The sequence below is a fragment of the Selaginella moellendorffii genome, unplaced genomic scaffold (assembly GCF_000143415.4).
Source record: "Selaginella moellendorffii unplaced genomic scaffold, v1.0 SELMOscaffold_7, whole genome shotgun sequence".
Taxonomy (NCBI): domain Eukaryota; kingdom Viridiplantae; phylum Streptophyta; class Lycopodiopsida; order Selaginellales; family Selaginellaceae; genus Selaginella; species Selaginella moellendorffii.
The window spans coordinates 2761172-2781876 of record NW_003314268.1 but is presented as its reverse complement, the minus strand read 5'-3'; the positions used below and the strand labels follow the sequence as shown (position 1 = coordinate 2781876).

Below are 20705 nucleotides of genomic sequence, written 5' to 3'. Positions count from 1 at the left end.
ACACATGTGTAAATCTATTTTGATCTGCAAGTATGATCCAGCATAATTAGTTTGTAAAGTCTAGCACAGCTGTCCAACTATACCTAGCTTGTTTTAAAATCATCATGTTATTGCTAGCTAGTGCGGCACAAGAAATAAAATACACTTATAAAGATTCATGACTCAAGAAAAAGACAAAAAGGCATTCTAAGTTCTTGCTAGCTTTTTCATGGGTTAGTCTACTTTTGAAACACAAATCTAAGCAATTGTATGCATGTAATTTCGTAAAAAATAGTGATATAATTTTTGTTATCACCTGAGGAAACCATGATAGTTCAACTACACAAACTGTAAAGAGCCCTGATAAGGTCGCAGCTTTAAATAAACCATTGTTCTATAGGTGAACACTCGGAACTAATCAACAAGTTGCCTCTTATCAGTAAATCGGCGAGAGGCTTTTAATCTTGCTCAGTTTACAGTGATTTTACTTTTCCTTCACTTTCAAGTATATGCTCGCCACAAGACCCTTGCCTAAACTCACGAGGTTCTCCGCGATAGAGTTCTCGTCGTTACGTTTTCTTTTAGTTCCAACAAACACCTGAGCAGCGTCGTAGGCATAAGCATCAAGACATACAGACATTCACACAATTGTACCTCCTGTTTTTGCAAGGTGAGTCCGATGACGTCGCTTCCCAAAACGTCGTACCACACGTCATAGTAGTCACCAAATTTTGCCTGTTTTTCCACAGACCATCCTCTTGCAAAGACCAAAAAGCCAATTTGTACCTTGATATCTTGCACAAACTCCACGACTGGATTGAAACCGACAAATAGCTGGTTTGTGCGGAACGCGAGATGGCTTCTAACATCCGGACAGACGAACGCAGCTGGTAAATAACACGGTCTTAGAAAGAAGATCATAAAACTGCTGTCAGCCTACCTTGGAGCTTCCCCAACTCAGGAGAGAAAAGCACACGGCCTGGGTGGGGTAAGCTTTTCCGTTGCAAGACAAGGACGGTATCGTAACAATTCAGTGGAGTTCGAAACAATGACTACAAGCAAGAAAACGTAGACAACTTAACGTCAACGAAAATTAAGTAGCAACAACAAACCTGCCATCTGTTGTCCATTCCAGTTATATTGCTCGTTAGCAGTGCCGCAGAGCTTTTGGCATACGCAACAAGCCTTTTCAGAGCCTGTAAAGCAAGAGAAAAGAAAATTGGCCAATACAAACAAACACAAAGAAAGACACTTACTGGCTTTAAAGGCGAACACCTTGTAGAAGTGACCGACTGCATGTCATACGATGTGGCAATAAACATAGCAGGTCCTTCTTTTGAACCCTCGTAGAAGTCGGCGTGTTCACCTCTTCTAGTAGCCTCGAAAAAAGCCTGGTACAAGGGAGGTCTTCAAACTAGGAAATTTAACTCCATGCAACTTACCACTACAGTCTCCCGATCTTTCGAAGACATATCTCCGTTGATGTCCACAATTAAAGGAGAAAGGTGCCAGTCATAGTTTGCGAGCAATCTAAGAAATCTGAAAAGCCGCAGATTAGTTAAATGAATAGCTCATTTAGGCACAAACGAGAAGGTTGCTCAGTTAACCGCATTCAGAAAACTGAAACTTCATCGAGATCAGTCATGTGGTATCATCATAGCAACCTCGAAATTTTTTGAAGATTTTAGTGTTACCTCAGAAAGCCAGTAATTCTCGTTGAAGGTGGAAACATTGGCTGTGGTCGAGTGAAAATGTAAGCGACCAGCAACTCAATAGCCTCCTCTGTAATGACGTCGGAGAAAAGATGGGCACCAATCCATCTCTTTGCAAGCCTATACATTATGTCAGAACTGATTATGAACACACGCCGTAAAATACCTGACAGTAGGACCATAAGCGGGACACCTTCCCTGCAAGCCATTTAATGTGCTGGAATGAACGCTATGAAATATAAGATCATCCTTGATACTGATATTACTGATAGCCGCCATGTCTGTGGACCATAACTGTTAGAAATATTCACACTAGTAACCTTACCCTTGTGTTTTATAAGCGTGGGATCCTTTTCGTAGGCTATAGAAATCCGAAATGCAAAGCCATTCATCAAAATGTCGACTGCATCTTCAGATACAACAGAATCTAGATGCCACTGCTTGTGCATGCTGAAGAAGCGAAGGAAATCAGCCATAAACCAATCCATGGAAAAGTTTCACCTATCCGCAATTTTCAAACAAAAGGCCGCTTTTGTTTTCTTGATTGCAATCACGTCGTTTGGCCATCGACCCGATCCCTCTAACTAAAAGAACATTAGATACAGTTCATTATGGAAGACAAATGAGTCAGACCTGTATCATTACTTCCAAAGGTTCTAAAAACACGCCTACAACACCTCCCTTGGTAGAATGCCTAGGCCGAGGTGTGTACACTGCAGCATGCCTGAAAGCTAAAATAACAATAAATAAACCATGATCAGTAAAGCATTAGGACTTACCAGCGCTAATAGGTTGTACAGAGGAAATTTTTAAAGGAAGAGCAAGCGCTTTGAGGCGCTTTGTAAACTCTTCCAGCGCTTGTAAAATCTTAGGTGTGCTTCCGATAGAATCTACAAAACCTCTTGTGACTACAGCAAGACTCGAGGATATAGAAAACGCGCACCTTGATTTTTGTCTAGTAAAGAAAAATCTAGTTGGTCAGAAACTGTTTCAACCGGTCCTGCGCCAGCAAAGTGCCTGATAAGGATGTATTCCGAAACTCGAGCTATGATAAGATGACGCTTCCATGGTTCACACTCCCACCCTGCGAAAATAAAAACAAGTGAGCATTTACAGCATCGATTAGCTCAGCTTACCAACTGCTTCTGCAATTGTTCCGTCCTTGAACCTACGAAGCTCGGCCTTTTTACCCCAAAAGGATCGAAATTTTGCTGACTACTACAGCATTGAGTTAGAAAGAGCGCAAAGCAAGTAAAATGTTTACCTCTTCTTTTTTGTCTGCGCTTGGCCCCACATCAACCATTCTGTAGGCGTTCTCTATGTCGTTCAGTATAGCTCCAATCTGGATTTTCGAGGGCAGGAACTTCGACAGACCCTGGCAAATCATAAATTTAAATACAGCTCGTCTAGATTCGGCCACCTTACCTTCTTTGGATTCCAGCCGCTCGCAATAGTTCTCCTGAGAACTCGCACTAGTTTTGTTCTATCTTTCAAAGCTTTACTTAGGACGTTCTCAGCCTTTCCTTCACTTCCTCTCCACGCCCCATCATTAGAGAAATCACATTTCGACGTGTCGTCGATTTCCAGCCTGAAAGTTAACGAGAATTAGATTCAGTGAAATGCTATGGAGCTGTTGGCTTTTGATAGAGCAGAAATTCATCTTGAATACTGCATGTATCTTCATGCAACACGTCAATATTGGCGATTTTCAGCGCTAAATGCACTATAAAATCAGCAGTGCACCAGTGACTCTAGTCCATCGCCAGTACCAAGAAAAAACACATACTCACCTGATTTGGCAATCAAAGTAAGATGCAAACTCAACTGCCGCAAGAAAGGACTCTTGAAAGCCACTGTCAGCGGTCATGGCCTCGAGGGTACGCTCCGCAAAAAGCTTAAGCTGAAACAGGAGAGTGTTAAAACGAAAAACGTCGATCATCTAGTACCTCTTTCAATGAGTTCTTTGTCATCCGAAACAAAAGATTCGTTCCATATGTATCAGGAAATAGAACTCGAGACTCGTCAACCTGTGGGTCACAAATAAAACATTGAGGAAAGAACATAATCACTTTACCATCAGAGCTGGTCTCCTTTCAGTCCCCTGAAGTTCTAGTCTGAAGCCTTTTCCCAACACATCATACTTCGCTGAGTAAGGGAAAAGTTATTACCAAGAGCATTGCAAGCACAAGGCAAGTCATTACCGATCATCTCTAAAGAAACGCGAAAATTTTGCAAGGCCGTCATGTGATTAGACAGCCGCTGACCACCGGCTACACTACTCAAATGGAGAATCATGATCGATAGGAGGAATCCATTCATAGTATCCGGCTGAGCATAAGAGCTCCTTTGCCGTAACCATACCTTCAAAAACATTAAAGAAACGTGAACTTGGGAGCTCAACAAGCAAAAAAAACGCACCTTCAAAAGCATCACAGCCTCTTGCAACCTTCCAGAATGGCATAACAAGTTCTTTTCCACAGTGCTGAGTTCTTCTACAAACATGTCCTCAAGGATGCTACCGTTATAGCTTGGTGTAGCCTGAAGCGGCTCTCCAGTCCCTTCATTATGCACATTACTTCTTCCGTCGTCAAGTTTCGAGATATCAAAAACGTTGCTAGAGATCGTAGGTATCACACGAAGGTCAAACATTCCTGAGGCTGACTGATACAGTGTTAGAAAGCTACATCAAAAGAAAAAGATCATTTACCTGTGTGAAGAACCAACACTGGCTTACGGGCATCATGGTGAAGAAATGCCCACTCGATGCTCTTAAAAAGCCCACATTTGGAAAGGATCTTGAAAACGTATGCCAAGTAAAGAGCGCGCTTAGCATGGTAACGATGGTTAAGGTAGTCCTTCTCGTAGAAACAAGCCTGGGAAGGAAGAAGAAAAACATTTCAGTCATAAAACAGCAAACACAAAAGCACAACCTTTGGAATACGCATCGCCAAATCCACGACTGTAGCAGGCCTTGCCATTGTTCGTGTTGAGTAGCTACCGACTAAAGTGAAAGATTCGGGTCTCTTAAACTCGAGCAAAGACTTGTCCTCAGGAACACCAAGGTCATCCAAGAATCCACTGGCGAGCGACCTTGGAACCTTCAAGAGAAAAAAAAAATGTTTTGAAAATCACATTGCGCTACAATGCGGTACCTTTTCCTCCGGGATTTTCATCAGAGCATCCTTGACCGCTCCGATCGCCGCATCCACTGCCGGCTCAAGATCGCCGTAATCGACACGGATCTCGGCGAGGAGCGCCTCGAGCTTGAGCTGCGCCAGCGCCGAATCCATTGGCGACTAAAGCCCTAACCCATAAACCCTAGCGCACATTCCGTCCCTATGCTAAACCCAGAGCATATGCCGTCAGAATATACGTTAGGTTTTTTAAATGTCGAGGAAGAACGCTTTTGCGTGAAGCGGCGGGCGATGCTGCACTGAGAAAGAGGAGCCGAGGTTTGGCGCAAATGCTCTATCGATGTCTAGCTTGCGATCGATCGCAATCTCTTCCTTTTCTTCTCCAGATCGATCATCCATGGCGTTCTTGAGCATCGGCCACTTGCAGCGCTCGCCCAGGCCCTCACTCACGCTGCTCAATCGCTTCCTCCACGAGCTCCATGGCGCGGTCTCCTCCACGGCGCGCATTGAGGACATTCCAGTCGGCACTGCGCCGCTGGACGCCTATCATCAGCTCGTCAAAGCTGGGACGATTCGGCACGACAATGGCCAGCTTGCAGCTCTCCAGCCTCTGGAGCGCTTGCATCGAGAGCTCCAAGGCTACGAGCCGGCGACCTCAGCTAATCTCACCTCCAAGTTCTTCAGTGCTTTTCGGCTCAAACCATCTCAAGAAGCGCCCAAAGGGTACCAATTTTTTTTCTTCTTCTTCTTCTTTGTGTTTTTCTTGTCTTTTGTCTTTGAACTTGCACTGGTGTGTTTGCAGGGTGTATATCTATGGAGGAGTCGGCACTGGAAAATCTCTCGTTCAAGATATCTTCTTTCACTGTAGTCCTGTGAGAAGTAAGAGACGAGTTCACTTTCACCAGTTCATGCTCGACGTCCACAAGAGGTACTTCAACATACATTGTTTTCCTTGAAGAAGAAAAGAACAAATTCTCTACTCTTGTGTGTGTAGATTGCATGAGAAGCGCTTGCAAGGACAAGGGAAGTCAGGCGACTTGATCGAATTAGTAGCTCGGGACTTGTTGGCGGCTGGTTGGCTGCTTTGCTTTGACGAGTTTCAAGTGCGTGAGCTTTCTCAGTGACGTTTGTTTTAAAGGGATCCTGATCTCGCTTCATTTTTTGTCAGGTGTGTACTGTAATTGATTGATTTTTCCAGTAGGAGTGGTCTCCATTTGTCCCTCACCACGTAAATAAGTTTTCTGTAAGAACCAAAGCTGCTTGGTCTGCGTGCTCTGGTTGTCCTTTCAAAATACTTTTGTTTCTAACTATTAACGCTCCTGTTCTCTTCTTGCAGGTCATAGATATCGCTGACGCTATGATACTGAGAAGGCTTTTGGAGAACCTTTTTCGATCAGGGGCAGTGATGGTAGCATCCTCGAATCGTGCACCTTCTGAAGTAAGGATTGAAAATTTCTTCTTTACGTGCTTACTTGCATATACAGCTCTACAAAAATGGTTTGCAAAGAGACCTCTTTCTACCTTGCATAGAGCTTATTAAGAGCCGCTGCGAGGTCCATGTTTTTCGTCCAAACTCTCCAGACTATCGTCTAATAGGTGCACGTCCCGATGGTTCCAGGTATTCTGTCTTTAGTTGCAATTTTTGCCGGCCTTTTTCTAATCTACGTGGTTTTTGGTAGTTCCCTGTCTGTCGTATGGCACATGCCTTTGAACGAAGAGACCTCTAAAGCCCTGGAGCGCTCTTTCCTCGAGCTTGCTGGCGATAGACCGATTTTTACGACTGTTTTGAAAGAGAGTAACAGGGCCATCTTTGGTATGTATCCAAGCAGCTTACTCAAACCTTGCAGCTAACGATCTTGACTCGTGCAGTACCAAGGGCCGCTGGTGGAATTGCATACTTCACCTTCTATGAACTTTGTGGAACTTTCAAAGGCGCAGCCGACTACATCGCCATAGCTGCGTCCTTCCATACCGTGTTTATCGCCGGCATTCCTAGAATGACACGCTCTCATGCTGAAATGGTAAACAACTTCCTCGCCACTCGTTTTCTGACCGACGCTTGTGCGCGTTACAGGCAAGGAGATTCATCACGCTTGTTGATGTATTTTACGAGCATGTAAGTTTGACTCTCAGCGGGTTGTTTGTTTATCTCACAGGAATCTCTTTTGCAGAAAGTTAAACTAATCGTTAGCGCGGACGCACAGCCTGGAGATCTATACCTCCCAAGGTTAGTACTTCTATGAAAAACATTGAAAACCACGACTCATTGTCTTTGCAGACTAGAGGACGACCAGCCAGTTGCTGGAGTCGTGAAGCCGAGAGAAGAAAAGGGCGGAACGACCGCATACGAAGAAAAAGACGAGGAATTTGCGTTTGCCAGGACCGTGTCGCGACTCAACCACATGCAGTCCGTGGATTATCTGTCCGCGTCTTGGGCAGCACCAGGCAAAGCATTTATATGTCATTTGCAGAGCACCAAATTGCAAGAGGGTGACTTGCGAAGGTCGGTTGTTTGTCTCTTCCCTTTTCTTTTCTCTTTTCTTCACATTCTTCCTGCTGCACAGGATCTGGGACCGCTACAACATAAACAAAGACACCAAGCTCAGCCGCGACGAGTTGCTTCTGATGATGGAGGATCTCACAGACATCAAGTGCGGCCATCGAAACGTCCCCGAGGTATGCTCAAAGTTTACTCCAAATCTCTCAAAAGTTTACGCAAATCTCTCATGTTCCATGATGAGAACCTTACGAGTTTTCTCGTTGGATTTGTGACAGGAACTCTTGGAAGACATGTATAAGAAGCTCGACGCCAACGGCGACGGGGACGTGGTGTGGGAAGAATTCCGGAATTACTTCCTCGAGTACGGCCTCGAGACTGAGTGCGTGTGATTTTATCGTTTTTGGTCCGTTGGATTAAACACGATCTAGCGGTTGAGAGTTTATGTTCTGGTCCGTCGGATTTTAATACGATCTAGCGGTTGAGATTGGTAGTAACTTCTTAAACAATGACCTAATTATCGCCCAGTACCTTTACGGCGCTCAACCTTTTTGGTGGGGGTTATTTAAAGAGGGCCATGGAATTAGGATTTTGCTAGAGCAAGGGCGCGAAGAACTTCTTGTCCCTAGAGGCCTAGGTTTCGCTGCGAGGAGGAAGAAGGAAGAGATGAAGGCGCTGATTCTTGTCGGAGGATTTGGCACCCGGCTGAGGCCGCTCACGCTCAGCCTGCCCAAGCCGCTGGTAGATTTCGCCAACAAGCCGATGATCTTCCACCAGGTGCGTTGAAATTTCAATCTAGGGGCTAGATCCAGCTCTCCCGCTGCCAGATCTCACTCTTGTGTGTTGTAGATCGAGGCGCTCAAGGCTGTGGGAGTCACGGAGGTAGTTCTGGCGATCAGTTACCAGCCAGAGGTAAGATTTGTCAAGGGAATTTGTAGGAAAAGGCTCACTCTCTTTGTCCTTGTAGGTGATGCTTAGCTTCCTAAAGGATTTCGAGGCGAAGCTGGGCGTGAAGATCACTTGCTCGCAGGAGCGAGAGCCGATGGGGACTGCGGGGCCTCTGGCTCTTGCTCGCGACAAGCTACTCGACGGCTCTGGGGAGCCATTCTTCGTCCTCAACAGTGATGTTATCTGCGAGTACCCGCTGGAGCAAATGATAGCTTTCCACAAGCAGCACAAAGGAGAGGCCTCGATCATGGTCACACAGGTAAGCTTCGCTTCCTCCTTTTCGTTGTTCCTTTTTTCCCTTTGCTCCAGATCTAACAGAGAATCCCTGTGAAGGTTGACGAGCCATCCAAGTATGGAGTCGTGGTGCTGGACGAAGACACTGGCCTGGTTCACAGATTCGTGGAGAAGCCACAAACGTTTGTCGGAAACAAGATCAACGCCGGGGTCTATCTCCTCAACCCGAGCGTCCTGGACCGGATCGAGCTGCGGCCAACGTCGATCGAGAAGGAGGTCTTCCCAGGCATCGCTCAGGAGAAGCAGCTCTTTGCCATGGTCCTGCCGGGATTCTGGATGGACATTGGACAGCCCAAGGACTACATCACAGGCCTGCAGCTCTACCTCGAGTCCCTGAGGAAGAAATCTCCAGAGAAACTCGCGAGCGGCTCCAACGTCGTCGACAACGTGATCATCGACGAGAGTGCCAGCATCGGACAAGGCTGTCTCTTGGGGCCGGATGTTTCGATCGGGCAGGGGTGCGTGATCGAGGATGGAGTCCGGCTCAAGCACTGCACGGTGATGAGGGGGGTCCGGATCAAGAAGCACGCGTGCGTTTCGTGGAGTATCATCGGCTGGCACTCCACAGTCGGGCAATGGGCTCGTGTGGAGAACATGACGGTCCTTGGCGAGGACGTGCATGTGTCGGACGAGATTTATAGCAATGGTGGTGTGGTTCTTCCACACAAGGAGATCAAGGCCAACATCATGAAGCCAGAGATTGTCATGTAAAGATTCGATTTGTATTCTACCAAAAAGGATCTGTCGCTTCTACGTTGATGTTTATACATTTCTTGTTGAGCAAGAGCTTGTGGAGATGACGTGCTTGTTAATGTATGCTTTAAGTTCTCAGGCTTTTATTCAAGCAAAAAATTCTTATATAAATTCCGTGGAGCTATCGATCAATGGTGGCTGCAAGGGAGAAAATAAATAGAGCCATGAAAGAATGGATAAACGAAGAACAAAACTAAAGAAATAAAACTAAAGCGAACCACAACACTAACGAAACAACGAGGAACACAAGTAAAGAAACACTAAGAACGCATTGGAACCAGAAGAACAGGAAAATGGCTGAGCTTACCAGTGAGTGAGCATTATAAGTTGTTAAGATCTTCCTTGGACAAAGTTCTCCGACTCTGCAGCCGCGAGCCGACCTTGAGCTGCATCATTGCGCTGGCGAGATGCTGTGCTCGGCCCAGTCCAGGACCCGCCGGTGGCAATCTCAGCGCATCACCCTCCAAGAGCAGCGGCGAGGATGCATGAAGATCCTCGAAGATGTTCTTGGACGGCGTCGGAGCGGGACTTTGCGGCGACTTCACTCCTGCACGGGTTTCGCTCACAAAATCAGAAGGAAAACAAACGAGACATGAAAGAAACAGAAGGAAGCTTTTCTTACCACGCCGCACGAAGTTGAGTGGCCACCGCGACACTCCTCGCGAGCCTCCTCCATTCGCAGCACCCGGCTTTGAATCAAACGGAAGAATGCTCGAGTACGACGCCTGCCTTCCACACCAGTGAAGTAGCACAACGAGAACCGCGGCCGCCGAAAAAAGCAGCAGCGTTGGCAGCAAGAAGGACGGGCTATAAAACCACCACCTCTGCTTCCTGTGTGAGCGTGAGCTCTTCTCCAGCACTCCGGCCTCGAGCAGGGCAGCGCCTTGTGTCCAAGTCACGTCCCCTGGCCCGACTGTTACTTGCTCGTCCCTCAAGTGAAGGCCCTCTCTAAGCAGCGCCACCACGTACGGTGCTCGGAAGCAGTAGCGGTCGATAAATCCCTGTGGATCGACGCTGTCCCTGGCAACCGGCCACGGCTTCCCACAAAACTCCTGTCCTTTGCTCAAGAGATCGTCCAGCGACGCCTTGGAGGACAGGCCGAAAAACTTGTACATGACAAAAAACCCAGCCACTGCGTAAAACTGTCCGATCGGCCGTGGCTGATACTTCCCCAGCGCGCAGTTACTCTGCTCGCAATCTACTGACCGCGTTGTAAATCTCGACGAGTTGATGACGGAACGAGCGAGCGCCTGGCATTTTCCCCAGTGAGGCTCTCCAACTAAAACTATAGGAACGCCACCTTCGCCTGCTCCCCGGTTAGTGGACGGAGGAGCCACGCAGTACGACGAGCAGGAGTAAGACTGCTGGTACTCGGAGTGCAAACACGGATGCCTCACTTCCAAAGTCCCGTTTCTCACGTTCGAGTTGTGCATGAGGAGCGCCACGGACTTGTCGAACGCATCGTTGAGGCCGAAACCAGAGTGGGAGTACGCATACACCCGATGCTCCTCCTGACCAAAGCTGAGATTCACACCGTAGTCTGGCCGTATCGGCTCGCCCGGCTCGAAAGTAACCTCCAGGGACGAGCCTCCCAGATCCAGAGAACCAACAGTCCCCAGCGTCATCTTCGTCTCGTCCTGTCCCAGCCTCTCGAGGATATAGTTCAACGCCACCCATCCATAGTAGGCCTCCTCCACCCCGTTGATGATCCTCAGCCAGCTCCGCCTACACTTGAACGGCGACTTCTCGATGATTCCCCACGCCTTGTCCAGCAGCCACTCCGAGTCTACAGTCGCCAGCTTCCGCAAGCCCGCCGTTCCCAGGAGAAGCAGCGGCGTCTCCCCGTGCAAGCGAGCCGGGATCTGCTGCTTGGCCCAGTCGAGCAGCGGCTGGACAGCAGCGCCAAGGCCACTCTCGTTGTGCAGCAGCTGGTGGAAGCCAGGCTCCGTTTCCATCCGGTGGTAAGCCTTCTTCACTCTCGCATTGGCGCTGCTGTGAGAAGGTGGCCGATACATAACCGGGATAGATCCTCCGTTGTGAACCCATCCATAGACGTAAACTCTCGTGCTGGTGCTGCCACAGTCCATCACAATCGCGAACTTGATCGGCTCCTCCTGGCTCCACAGACTCCTCCCCCAGAGAAATCCCAGGAACAAGAGCAGCAGCACCAGCGAGAGCACCAAAAGCCCAGCAGCAACTCGCCATCTGACCGGTCTATGGTACACTGGAAGGCTGAAACCCAAGCTCTTGGACGCTGTTCCACGGGGATCCTCTTGGAAACAGTCTAGCGAAGACGCGGCCTCGAGATCCGCTGGTGCCGAGATCGTCCGGAGGTCCTGGAGCGAGAGCGAGAGTGGGAAGCGCCGCAGTTTCCCCTCCATCTTTCCAGAAATCCAGTCTCACGGAAGGCATACGAAAAGGTCCAAATTCGCAATGTACATGCCCGCTATCCCTGTGCCCCCTCTTGATGATCCTACCTACATCCAAACCTCTTCCAGGCCAGGACAGGCGATCGCGGCGGCGGCGATCAATGCTGCTGCTCGGCGGGCGACGCCGGATTCGATCGACGTAGGGCTTGCGATCGCTTGCCACGCACGTACCTGTGGTAGCCGAGAGCGCGCGAGGCCGCTCGCTCCCCCCTCGCGCCCTAGGCTAGGGCTTGAAGCCTTCCAGCTCCCGCGTGCCCGGGGCTCGCTCCAACGCTTGGAACGCGCAAATGAAGAAATTAGACAATGCCACGTGTACGTGTCGGATTCGTGATGGTAAGAAGAGCCCTTTATCTTTATCACTATTAGTTGGAACTAAAGTAAAGGTGGACAAACTTTGCGCAATCTCTAGAGAAAACGAGCATCAACTTCAAGAACTTTAGAAAATACATACCAGCCCAGGAAGCCGGTCGATCAGTAGATTGATGGATCGATGGAAGGGATAAATAGATAGCTTGGAGCTTGGCTCAGCCTCCAAAGCATTCCTGCCCAGAGCTCACAATTGTTGTGGCTGCTGCTTTCACTCTCCTCCGGCTCCGGACCCACATGTTTAGGCAAGTGAAATATGTTGCTCTTGTATTGGCTGCCCTGGAGCAAGGTGCAACATACTTGGCACAAATAGCATTTACGGATAACATAATGGTCCTGCTGGGGGGTTATGTCTCTCAGCTCAAGGTCATTGCTTTCAGAAGGTCTGGAGCTGGAGGTCATGTTAGTCCAGAGCCGGGCTTGAGCTGAGAAACATAACCCCTCAGCAGGACCACTGTGGCATTCACGAAGGCTATTTGCGGCAAGTATGTTGCACCCTGCTCCAGGGTAGTGAATACAAGAGCAACATATTCACTTGCCTAAACAGACTCACATGTGTTGGATGAATCAAATCATATAGCCGAGTAGCGTGTCTGCCATAGAGCAGATTTTTCATGACCAACAAATCCATTTATGATCACCTAGCGTCGAAAGCAACAATGAAACCAGAAATGAGCTTTCCTAGTGAATGACCAAACCTTTACCTCATACATCCCGAGAATCTTAGCCAGACAGGTCGGGCTGCCAGAGTCTAGAGAATTGAAGAAGTACTCCGGTGCAAACTCCAGGAAAGAGAGAAGCTCCGTCCTCGTCACTTGCTTCACGATGAATCTGTCGTCCATCGACTTGGCAAAAAAGACGACGTTCTTTCCACCCTGTGCTTCCGATTTACGGCACCTGCTCAACGATAGCCAAAGCTTACCAGCGCAAAATTTCTTCCACAGCGCATCGAAATGCCTGACCCTTGCTGCTATAAAGGATCTTCAACCTTCCCATCTGAAGAAGCGCCTTTGGAACTCTCCTTGGTGAGGACGCCTCCTCAGATACTCTCTGTACGTTCCTTTTCTCTCCACTGAGCACAAAAGTGCAATTAAAACTATTAAGTTTTGCCATGTGGGTGTTAAAGGTGTTTCAATTTCATAGTTCATTTTCATTTTTGAACAAGAAGCATATTCCAACGTGGACAGCTGCTCTTCCCTCCGTGCAGGGTGTTTTCCGAACCACCCCTTCGTTACTGCACTTTTTGCATAGATGAATGTGATTGTGATTGTGATGATCTCATTCAACGAGTTTGATGCTGCAAGTTCGTCGAATGTACTTTTTCAACAATTTCAAAGAGCGAAGAACAGGTCTTACAAATTTTCGCAGGCGGCACAGTTCCACTTGTTACTCGTGAGAAATCTGAAGTGGCGGAAGTTGGGAAACAACAGCATATGGCATGCGAATCCATATACGAGGAACAAGGACTTTGTAGATTATGAAGATTCTGGATTGAAAACGAAAACATCATTTCAGAAGAGGCACAGGGTTTGGGTGATCTCAAGATTTCCTGCCACCTTCTAAACTCGCCTTATCAAAACGGAAGAAATAAAGGACGATGACAATTCACTCTATACAATATGCCGAGTAATGAATGAATACACCGACGACGGGGAAATGGCTCCCCAGCGAACTGGACAAAACTTTTTCTTACTTCTCATGCTTTTTAATCTGCTACGACGAAACCTTAACGCAAACTTCGCGGACAATCTCTGGAGAAAATGAGCATCAACTTCAAGAACTTTAGAAATACGTACCATTCCAGGAAGCCGGTCGATCGGTAGATCGATGGATGGATAGCCCGGAGCTCCGCTCAGCCTCCAAAGCTTTCACCGTACTCGTCCTGCCCGTTTGTGGTGGAGCTCCCATTGTTGTGGCTGCTGCTTCCACTCTCCTCCGGCCCCGGACAAGCGCTGATGACCGAGGGAGGAGTCCAGTGGTCGGGAACAGTAACGAAGTACGTCGACATGGCCTTGCGGAAGCGCTTCTTGTACTGCTTGGGAGAGATCACGGTCGGCGGCGCGTTCTTTGGGCCTCCGAGAATGCCCGAAGCCTTGACCCACGTCTCCAGATGCTTGTCCCATGTGTATTGCCGCATGAAGTCAATAATCCCGAGGACAAGCTCCCCTCGTTCTTCGTCAATCCCAACGAGTAGCGAGTAGTCCATGACATCTATGTTCTACAAAACCAGTATAAAAGTGTGAGCGCGAAGAAGAAAAAAAAGAGAGAAACCATTGCTTACCGCAAGGAATGAGGTGTCGTTCCATACCGCTCGCTCCAAAAGCCTCTTGGCTTTATTCCCGACAAAAATGGGTGCCGTTGGCATGGATTCCAACAGGTTCTGGTCCAACAAAACAGCGTTCTTTGCCGTGGAGTCTGAGTTGTAACGAGAGCGCACTGAGCCTTTCAAATCATATAGCCGAGTAACGTGTCTGCCATAGAGCAGATTCTCCATGACCATCAAATCCATGCGTACTTCCTTGCCTCCCTTGACTTGCTTTATGATCACCTAGCGTCAAAAGAAACAATGAAACAAGTTTTCAGGTGAATGACAAAAGTTTACCTGATACATCCCCAGAATCTTAGCCAGACAGGTCGGGCTGCCAGAGTTTATGGAATCGAAGAGATATTTGAAGTACTCCGGTGCAAACTCCAGGAAAGAGAGAAGCTCCGTCCTCGTCACTTGCTTCACGATGAATCTGTCGTCCATCGACTTGGCAAAAAAGACGTTGCTCTTTCCACCCTGTGCTCCCCATTTGCGGCACCTGCTCAACGACCGCACGAACTCCAAGTCACCAGCGCAGCATTTCTTCCGCAGCGCATCGAAGTGCTTGGCGTAGTAGGCGGTGACGATGTATTTCAGCTTCGCATCCGGACCTGTCTCAGAGTTCTCGATCTTCAAGTTCACCCCCTTTGTGCTCAATAAAGGATCCTCAACCTTCCCATTTGAAGAAGCGTCTTTGAAGCTGTTGGACCTCTCCTTCATGACCCCTTCTTCGAGAACTTGTGAGGACGCTTCCTCAGACACCACCGCACTTCCATTCTCTTTTTCTCCACTTTGTCCCTTCCCTTTCTCTCCACCGAGCTCGGTCACGTAGTATTGCGACAAAAGTGCATGAGCGATGATACTCGTAGGCTCGTCTTCGTAAACCGCATTCACGGTGCCATTCACACCAGGTGGCCAGAAAAGCCGTGCTCCACCTTGTAAAGCCTGCTGGGATATAAAAGAGGTTGACGGCGACTGACTTGAAGCCCCTCTACCCCTGTATAACGTCGAGTATGGTCCATCAATCCAGTTGCCGAGCTCGTCAAACTCCTTTTGCCGTGACGCTGTTAACTCTTCATCGGGTTGGCTTGTCGAGCTCGTAGGTGAGTGCTCCTTCTTACTTCCATTCTCTCCAGTAACTTCTGCCTCGGAGGCTTTGGCGCTTTCATGGTCTTCCGCATTGCATGGAACCTCTGTAGCTGCTTGTGTCTCGCCACTCCATGCAGCATCTAGCGTATGAGAGATATCGGCGACAACCGGACAACTGCCTTCAGAGAGTGTCCTCCTGAGGTCTACATCCAAACCAAGTGCCTCTGTAACCCCTTCGGTACCCTCTGGCTCGGCAGGAGCCACAGGCAAACAAGGAATGCCGTCCACCATATCCATGTTGCAAACCATATCATGTACCACGACTGTATCGTCTTTGACGGAAGTTGGTTTGTCCGCTTCTTCGTCGTGGACAAGCGAAGCAAATGGTTGCACATTCGTATTTGAGTATGTCTTCAATATTGGCTTCACAGACGCGTCCTTGCTCGGGACAGGCTGGTCAGGTAGCATCCCCGGATCTGAACCTGCTGACGTATACTTTCGCTGCTGAGAGGCAGCAAAGTAATGAAGACGTTTATCCCACTCCATGGCCCGGAGAGCAAGGTCCTTTCGCAGACGACAGAGCTCCAGAATGTCTGCGACTGGCTGTCCTGGATCAGTATGTGATGGAACAGCTTTCAACAGTGTCTTCTGCCAAACGAACCATGTTATGAGCATTGAATTGCCCGACACCCACCCACCTCAAACTCGGCCTTTTCTTTTTGGAAGAACGCTTCCAAGTACACAGCACGTTTTCTAGCTTCGGCGTTTCTTCCGCTTCCAGAAAAGGAGCCCGAGCTGGCAATATGTTCGCCAATAACACGTAAATGATCCAGTATTTCCGTGAAAACCAGCTCTCCCTTGTTGGCAATCTTAACGTCATATGTTAAAAGCCAAATCGTCTTTAAACAACAATGTACCTCATTAGCTTCGTCCCTGAGCCACTCCTGTTGGCTCGGATCGTTAAACTCCAACTTTGGAGGAGGAAGATGAATTGAATGCAAATGAACAGAAGCATAGCGAAAGCACGCTATCATATTGCCGAACCTGTATCAAAACAGTCGTTAGATCTACGAGATTTAAAAAGAGAACAAAATCGTAATCGAGAACCCTCACCCGTAAAATCGTAAACAATCTCTGTGAAGTTGGTGGCCACATACAGCGACTCTGCTAGCAGCTGCATGATTAGAGAAGCTCAGTTCCAAAAACTTTCCGAACGATAAACCCCAGGCGGCATCAGACATCACGATTCTACGAGTCACCGGCGGAAGATCGTCAGTCCGAGGACACTTTAAGCACCTATGCCACATCCATATTTTTCCATCTCTTTCACCAGGTAAAGTATGGTCGTCCATCCGTCGAACTGAGATCGTCAGACTACCCAAGCGATGGGTATAACAGCGAATGTGTGCGTCGGCGGGTTCATCACAATGTTGGCAGCGATTGTTCTGCATTAAAGCAGGATGAGAAGCGAAGAAAAATTGACGATAGCAACTTACGCCGTCGAACAAGGTGTCTCTCAAAAATCTTCCCAGTGGCTTGTCCGAGTTTCCGTAATACTTTATCCGAACTATGTTGGGCCGTTCACAAACAGATCCCTTGGTGAGACACCGTGTTGACAGCGATACGAGAATACTTTGGTGGTCGGAGGGCGTTGGAGGGAAATCGTCTTTTCCACTCTGTTCATCTGCGTCTGATCCTTCTCTATCACCTTCTTGCAAAAAAAATGACTCCGCATTTTCCTTTGGAGACCTGTCAGCAGATACGTTCCATTGTTCTGCATTGGTTCTCATTGCCTCCTCACCGAAGGCTCTTCTCAGAGAAACTGATAACCCGGAAAGACTTTCCCCAGTAAAATCTGATAAACTCGACTGCCAATCCCTTGTAAAGCCATTTAGACCTGCTGAGTGCATCAACGTATTATTCGTCTCCGCACCTTTGCTGGTGAGTGTAGAAGGAGAAACTGGAGGAACACGTTGACCTTCTGCGGTCGCTACTGAAAAACCGGGGATCGATGTGATCGACCGGTCGGAGCTGGATTGCTTGCTAGGCAGCGTGACGACTATAGGCGACCTGTGGTCGGGGAGAGAGGCACCTTCGTCGGCAAGAAATGATGTTTCCAAAGCCAAATGATAGGATGCAAAGACAGAGAGCTGAAGAACACGTTTAATTTTCTTCAGATCGTCTCCATTAGCGCCCCTCAGTAAAGCCTGTCAATGAAACTCACATTAGATATAAAGCTCAAACCATAGAGAATGCTTACAGTGCATCCGAGAGGTTTTGGACATCCTTCAAAGAACATCAGTGTCTTGGACAGTTGCTTGCCTGCTTGGCCAGCACTACCGAGCTCCTCTACAAACTTCTCAATGTGGAAAAGCTCGCAGTGACCAGCCTTTGGTGCCGCGAGATTATCTGGTGTGGATATGATTTGAGCACCAGTACATCTCGCAATCCTCTCCAGAAGAGGACGCTTAACATTCTGCACCAGCGATATTTCTTTCGCCAGTAAACGGTCTTGCGCAAAACGAGTTACTCCTTTCTCAACGAGCACGACATTGGGATGCTGAGCCTCGATCCTTGCCGCAGCCATGTTCAGGTAGTCCCTTTCCTATAGCAGAAGGTTAGACAATGCCGCACCTAGAGAGGCATACCTGTTGGAGTAGAGTGTCCATCGACGAAAACTGGTTCGAAACTCTCTGATACTCCAGCGCACCACCAATAATAAGCAGCCTCGGATTCTTAAACCGCGTAATCATCCTCTTATGTGCAAGGTTCTTTTTGCAAACAATACCTTTGATGATCATGCTGCAACAAGGAACATGTTGTTTCGTCAGCTTTACAGCATGCCAACGTACCTGTCGGACCGCCGACCAGATGCGATGCATTTCACCTTCACGTAGCCTCCCGGATCCATGCTACCTCCCCTGCTGCTATCTGGTTTGACGATGCTTGCTGCTTGCAAAGCCAATCCAGTGACGATGTCAAGCCAGCTATCCTTCTCATCTTCATCATCGACGGAAATGTTTTCACCGCGAAGGAGTTGTGCCACCAGAGCTCTGAAGTGACCGTCAACTACGGCTCGCATGGCCTTTCGATGTTCTTCCGAAGCAGCGCGTTCCCGGCTCCTATACTCAGTGCTGCTCATACTTCCGGACGACCGTGGAAGACCCCAGCCACCTTCATCGTCGTCGTCCTCGTCCTCGTATCCAGGTCCCGTTTCGTCCTCGTCTTCTTCCGGTGGTGGAGGGTACCAGACATGCTTGTTATTCTCAAAGTCCACCGACTTATCGACCTCCCGACACGCGGCCTCGTAGAGATGGTTCCGGAAATTGTTCTCGTCATCCAAGCTTTCAATATCATCGCACGAACGCCGGAACGACCTCTCGCTGGGCGGCCTGCTCTCGGACGTATCCCCCTTGTCATCGAAGCTCTCGGAGCTCTGCGAGTAGTAGCTAGCTTGGCTTTTGAGATGCGTATCCAGACCACCGTCTTGATTACCGCGAGATATATGGTTTTGTTGGCGTCCTTTCCTCCCTTCGTCTTCATCATCGCTCCTGTGAAGGTTTCCAACGTTGGCGAATCGCAAAAAAAAGGAAACTGGGGAAGCGAACAGACTTACCTCATGCTTAACGACAAATGTTTGCCATACTCTTCTTGCTTTAAGTCATCGCTCTCGTCACCTCGCCTCTCGGAAGAAGCCAGCGCCGCTCGAGGGGAAGCCATGGACGTGCTACCGCTGGTGTTACTGCTAATCAAACTACTCCTAGACGACGTTGGAGTGAGAGACGGGCTCGTCACCGCCGGCTCCAGAGAAGAAGAATCCCCTTTGCCCAGCTGCTGCTGCCTAAGCCTGTAGCAAAAATTACACACCCGGATGCGCTCGCAATCCTCCTCCGGCGCCTCTGGAGGCGCGAGATTGATCGACGAAGCCGAGATGGTATTGAGCGTGCACCTGCCGCAGAAGACTCTCCCGCAAACCCTGCAGTGATGGCGCCGGTTGAAGATCGTAAAATGCGATTCACACTCATAGCAGACACGGCAGCTCTGATCGGGCATCCAAAACTCGCGGGACATGCTAGAATCCCCGGCTCCAGCACCGCCGCCCGGAATCCATGCGCTCAGAGCTCCCACAATCCCATGCAGCACATTTTCGACTGCATCCATGGACCGGAATCCTCCCGCTCATGATGATTGCGCGCCTATACCCTAGCTGGAATCACAAGAATCCTGCAAGAACACTAGCGCGCTGCTACATAGCCCCCGATTCACGACCCCCGATTTGGCGTCGCCGCCGCCGACGCCTCGATTCCTGCGAATTCAGCTCATCGGTCGGGCATCGTCGACGAATTGCGAGGAGGCGCGCCTAGAATCCGCCATTCCTTGGTAGAATGCGCACCATCCCTAACCCTAAATTTCCCGGAGACGATGAGTTCTCTTTTTTTAGGCCATTAGGATCATTAAGCTCAAAGAAATTTCTTTCTTCCTTCATCCGCCGGTCCTGTGACCCTGGAAGAAGAAAAGCAAAACAAAAGCGCAAACAAAGAAGACTGTCAGTGCGAGAAGGGAAGGAAGAGAAAGCTATTCACGACTTAAGAACAAACAAGCCAAGGGGCAAAGATCATCTAAACATACCAATCATCTCCGGAATTTCACGGGAGGGAGAGAGAGGGAGAGAGAGAGAGAGAGAGAGAGAGAGAGAATGGAATTAGCGAATTTTTTTTTTTTCATCGCTTGGTGGCCCACGCTCGTCCGGGTTTGTGAACTCGAGGAACAAGGAGCACATTTTACGTGTAGATTAAAAAAGAAGAAAAAAACAAAAAGCCTAGGAGATAAAAAAAACTTGGAAAAATCTCGACAAATCTCAAACTATAACGCTTGCTTACCCGAGGATCAAGCAGCACACGTCTGCCAATGTCCAAGTTCAGTTTCTTTCTTGGCAGCTCAACGGCTGTGAATAGGGCGGCGGCTGCTCCTCTCACTCCCTTGTTGATAGCGAAAGTTTGAACACAGAGGAAACACGAGCGAGATTATTTTACTCTACGCTGCATGCACGGCAATGGCTTCTTGGAATACGCAAACGAAGGATGCTAGTTCCTTGATCCATGCATCCAGCTTGCTGGGATTCTTCTCGAGATTGCTGCCTTCGATCATTGACAGAGATATTTATGCCAAAAAATAAATTAAAAAATAAAAAACACAAAG

At 48.5% G+C, this 20705-nt stretch overlaps 5 protein-coding genes across 12 annotated transcripts; 2 read left to right on the top strand and 3 right to left on the bottom strand.

The window, feature by feature from the left end:
• Positions 1-319: 319 nt before the first annotated feature.
• Positions 320-4988, bottom strand: LOC9634049 (nucleolar protein 6). 2 transcript variants are annotated; one of them, XM_024671427.1, is made up of 25 exons: positions 4844-4988; positions 4622-4789; positions 4399-4564; positions 4110-4348; positions 3893-4052; positions 3766-3836; positions 3638-3718; positions 3482-3591; positions 3117-3279; positions 2956-3066; positions 2828-2906; positions 2635-2775; positions 2471-2581; positions 2325-2422; positions 2193-2275; positions 2017-2141; positions 1858-1972; positions 1674-1811; positions 1422-1518; positions 1236-1370; positions 1092-1175; positions 920-1031; positions 766-866; positions 634-714; positions 320-577 (listed from the first exon to the last, which is right to left on the bottom strand). In XM_024671427.1, exons 1-25 carry the CDS (start codon positions 4979-4981, stop codon positions 464-466), a joined length of 3021 nt encoding a protein of 1006 aa, XP_024527195.1. In that variant the 5' UTR covers positions 4982-4988; the 3' UTR covers positions 320-463. The 2 variants fall into 2 exon arrangements, with proteins under 2 accessions (XP_024527195.1, XP_024527197.1); XM_024671429.1 differs by lacking the exon at positions 4844-4988 and having other exon boundaries at positions 356-577; positions 4110-4352; positions 4622-4731.
• An 87-nt stretch (positions 4989-5075) lies between these two features.
• LOC9634048 (AFG1-like ATPase) lies at positions 5076-7815 on the top strand. 2 transcript variants are annotated; one of them, XM_024671582.1, is made up of 13 exons: positions 5076-5143; positions 5212-5548; positions 5628-5753; positions 5820-5928; positions 6162-6263; positions 6310-6443; positions 6505-6638; positions 6695-6846; positions 6900-6941; positions 6997-7052; positions 7104-7328; positions 7390-7501; positions 7601-7714. In XM_024671582.1, the coding sequence occupies exons 2-13, from the start codon at positions 5223-5225 to the stop codon at positions 7712-7714; spliced, it is 1632 nt and encodes a 543-aa protein (XP_024527350.1). In that variant the 5' UTR covers positions 5076-5143; positions 5212-5222. The 2 variants fall into 2 exon arrangements, with proteins under 2 accessions (XP_024527350.1, XP_002966694.2); XM_002966648.2 differs by lacking the exon at positions 5076-5143 and having other exon boundaries at positions 5161-5548; positions 7601-7815.
• A 66-nt stretch (positions 7816-7881) lies between these two features.
• LOC9652516 (mannose-1-phosphate guanylyltransferase 1) lies at positions 7882-9359 on the top strand. Its single transcript, XM_002966647.2, has 4 exons — positions 7882-8099; positions 8172-8234; positions 8290-8529; positions 8604-9359. Exons 1-4 carry the CDS (start codon positions 7989-7991, stop codon positions 9273-9275), a joined length of 1086 nt encoding a protein of 361 aa, XP_002966693.1. The 5' UTR covers positions 7882-7988; the 3' UTR covers positions 9276-9359.
• LOC9652515 (probable apyrase 7) lies at positions 9356-12040 on the bottom strand. 2 transcript variants are annotated; one of them, XM_024671265.1, is made up of 3 exons: positions 9940-12040; positions 9625-9864; positions 9356-9455 (listed from the first exon to the last, which is right to left on the bottom strand). In XM_024671265.1, exons 1-2 carry the CDS (start codon positions 11696-11698, stop codon positions 9638-9640), a joined length of 1986 nt encoding a protein of 661 aa, XP_024527033.1. In that variant the 5' UTR covers positions 11699-12040; the 3' UTR covers positions 9356-9455; positions 9625-9637. The 2 variants fall into 2 exon arrangements, with proteins under 2 accessions (XP_024527033.1, XP_024527032.1); XM_024671264.1 differs by having other exon boundaries at positions 9381-9864.
• A 1204-nt stretch (positions 12041-13244) lies between these two features.
• Positions 13245-19933, bottom strand: LOC9634047 (1-phosphatidylinositol-3-phosphate 5-kinase FAB1B). 5 transcript variants are annotated; one of them, XR_002991931.1, is made up of 11 exons: positions 19123-19933; positions 18359-19057; positions 18155-18308; positions 17767-18111; positions 17003-17713; positions 16620-16951; positions 16205-16550; positions 14715-16154; positions 14394-14660; positions 13909-14330; positions 13245-13598 (listed from the first exon to the last, which is right to left on the bottom strand). XR_002991931.1 is itself a non-coding variant. In XM_024670949.1 (11 exons), exons 1-11 carry the CDS (start codon positions 19665-19667, stop codon positions 13965-13967), a joined length of 5157 nt encoding a protein of 1718 aa, XP_024526717.1. In that variant the 5' UTR covers positions 19668-19933; the 3' UTR covers positions 13580-13964. The 5 variants fall into 5 exon arrangements, 2 of the variants coding, with proteins under 2 accessions (XP_024526717.1, XP_024526716.1); XR_002991929.1 differs by having other exon boundaries at positions 13580-13863; XR_002991930.1 differs by having other exon boundaries at positions 13580-13848.
• Between the last annotated feature and the right edge of the window lie 772 nt (positions 19934-20705).

Excerpts from the sequence above, each read along its gene's own strand:
- LOC9634049 (XM_024671427.1), bottom strand. The coding sequence starts at position 4,981 with ATGGATTCGGCGCTGGCGCAGCTCAAGCTCGAGGCGCTCCTCGCCGAG. Across the intron at positions 2,276-2,324 it reads CTTTGGAAGTAATGATACAG|TTAGAGGGATCGGGTCGATG; the intron begins GTCTGACTCATT and ends ATGTTCTTTTAG. Across the intron at positions 1,973-2,016 it reads CACGCTTATAAAACACAAGG|ACATGGCGGCTATCAGTAAT; the intron begins GTAAGGTTACTA and ends TATGGTCCACAG.
- LOC9634048 (XM_002966648.2), top strand. The coding sequence starts at position 5,166 with ATGTCTAGCTTGCGATCGATCGCAATCTCTTCCTTTTCTTCTCCAGAT. Across the intron at positions 6,264-6,309 it reads CGAATCGTGCACCTTCTGAA|CTCTACAAAAATGGTTTGCA; the intron begins GTAAGGATTGAA and ends TTGCATATACAG. Across the intron at positions 7,053-7,103 it reads GGAGATCTATACCTCCCAAG|ACTAGAGGACGACCAGCCAG; the intron begins GTTAGTACTTCT and ends TTGTCTTTGCAG.
- LOC9652516 (XM_002966647.2), top strand. The coding sequence starts at position 7,989 with ATGAAGGCGCTGATTCTTGTCGGAGGATTTGGCACCCGGCTGAGGCCG. Across the intron at positions 8,100-8,171 it reads AGCCGATGATCTTCCACCAG|ATCGAGGCGCTCAAGGCTGT; the intron begins GTGCGTTGAAAT and ends TGTGTGTTGTAG. Across the intron at positions 8,235-8,289 it reads CGATCAGTTACCAGCCAGAG|GTGATGCTTAGCTTCCTAAA; the intron begins GTAAGATTTGTC and ends TTGTCCTTGTAG.
- LOC9652515 (XM_024671265.1), bottom strand. The coding sequence starts at position 11,698 with ATGGAGGGGAAACTGCGGCGCTTCCCACTCTCGCTCTCGCTCCAGGAC. Across the intron at positions 9,865-9,939 it reads ACTCAACTTCGTGCGGCGTG|GAGTGAAGTCGCCGCAAAGT; the intron begins GTAAGAAAAGCT and ends AAACCCGTGCAG.
- LOC9634047 (XM_024670948.1), bottom strand. The coding sequence starts at position 19,667 with ATGGATGCAGTCGAAAATGTGCTGCATGGGATTGTGGGAGCTCTGAGC. Across the intron at positions 19,058-19,122 it reads CATTTGTCGTTAAGCATGAG|GAGCGATGATGAAGACGAAG; the intron begins GTAAGTCTGTTC and ends AAACCTTCACAG. Across the intron at positions 18,112-18,154 it reads TGGACACTCTACTCCAACAG|GAAAGGGACTACCTGAACAT; the intron begins GTATGCCTCTCT and ends CTTCTGCTATAG.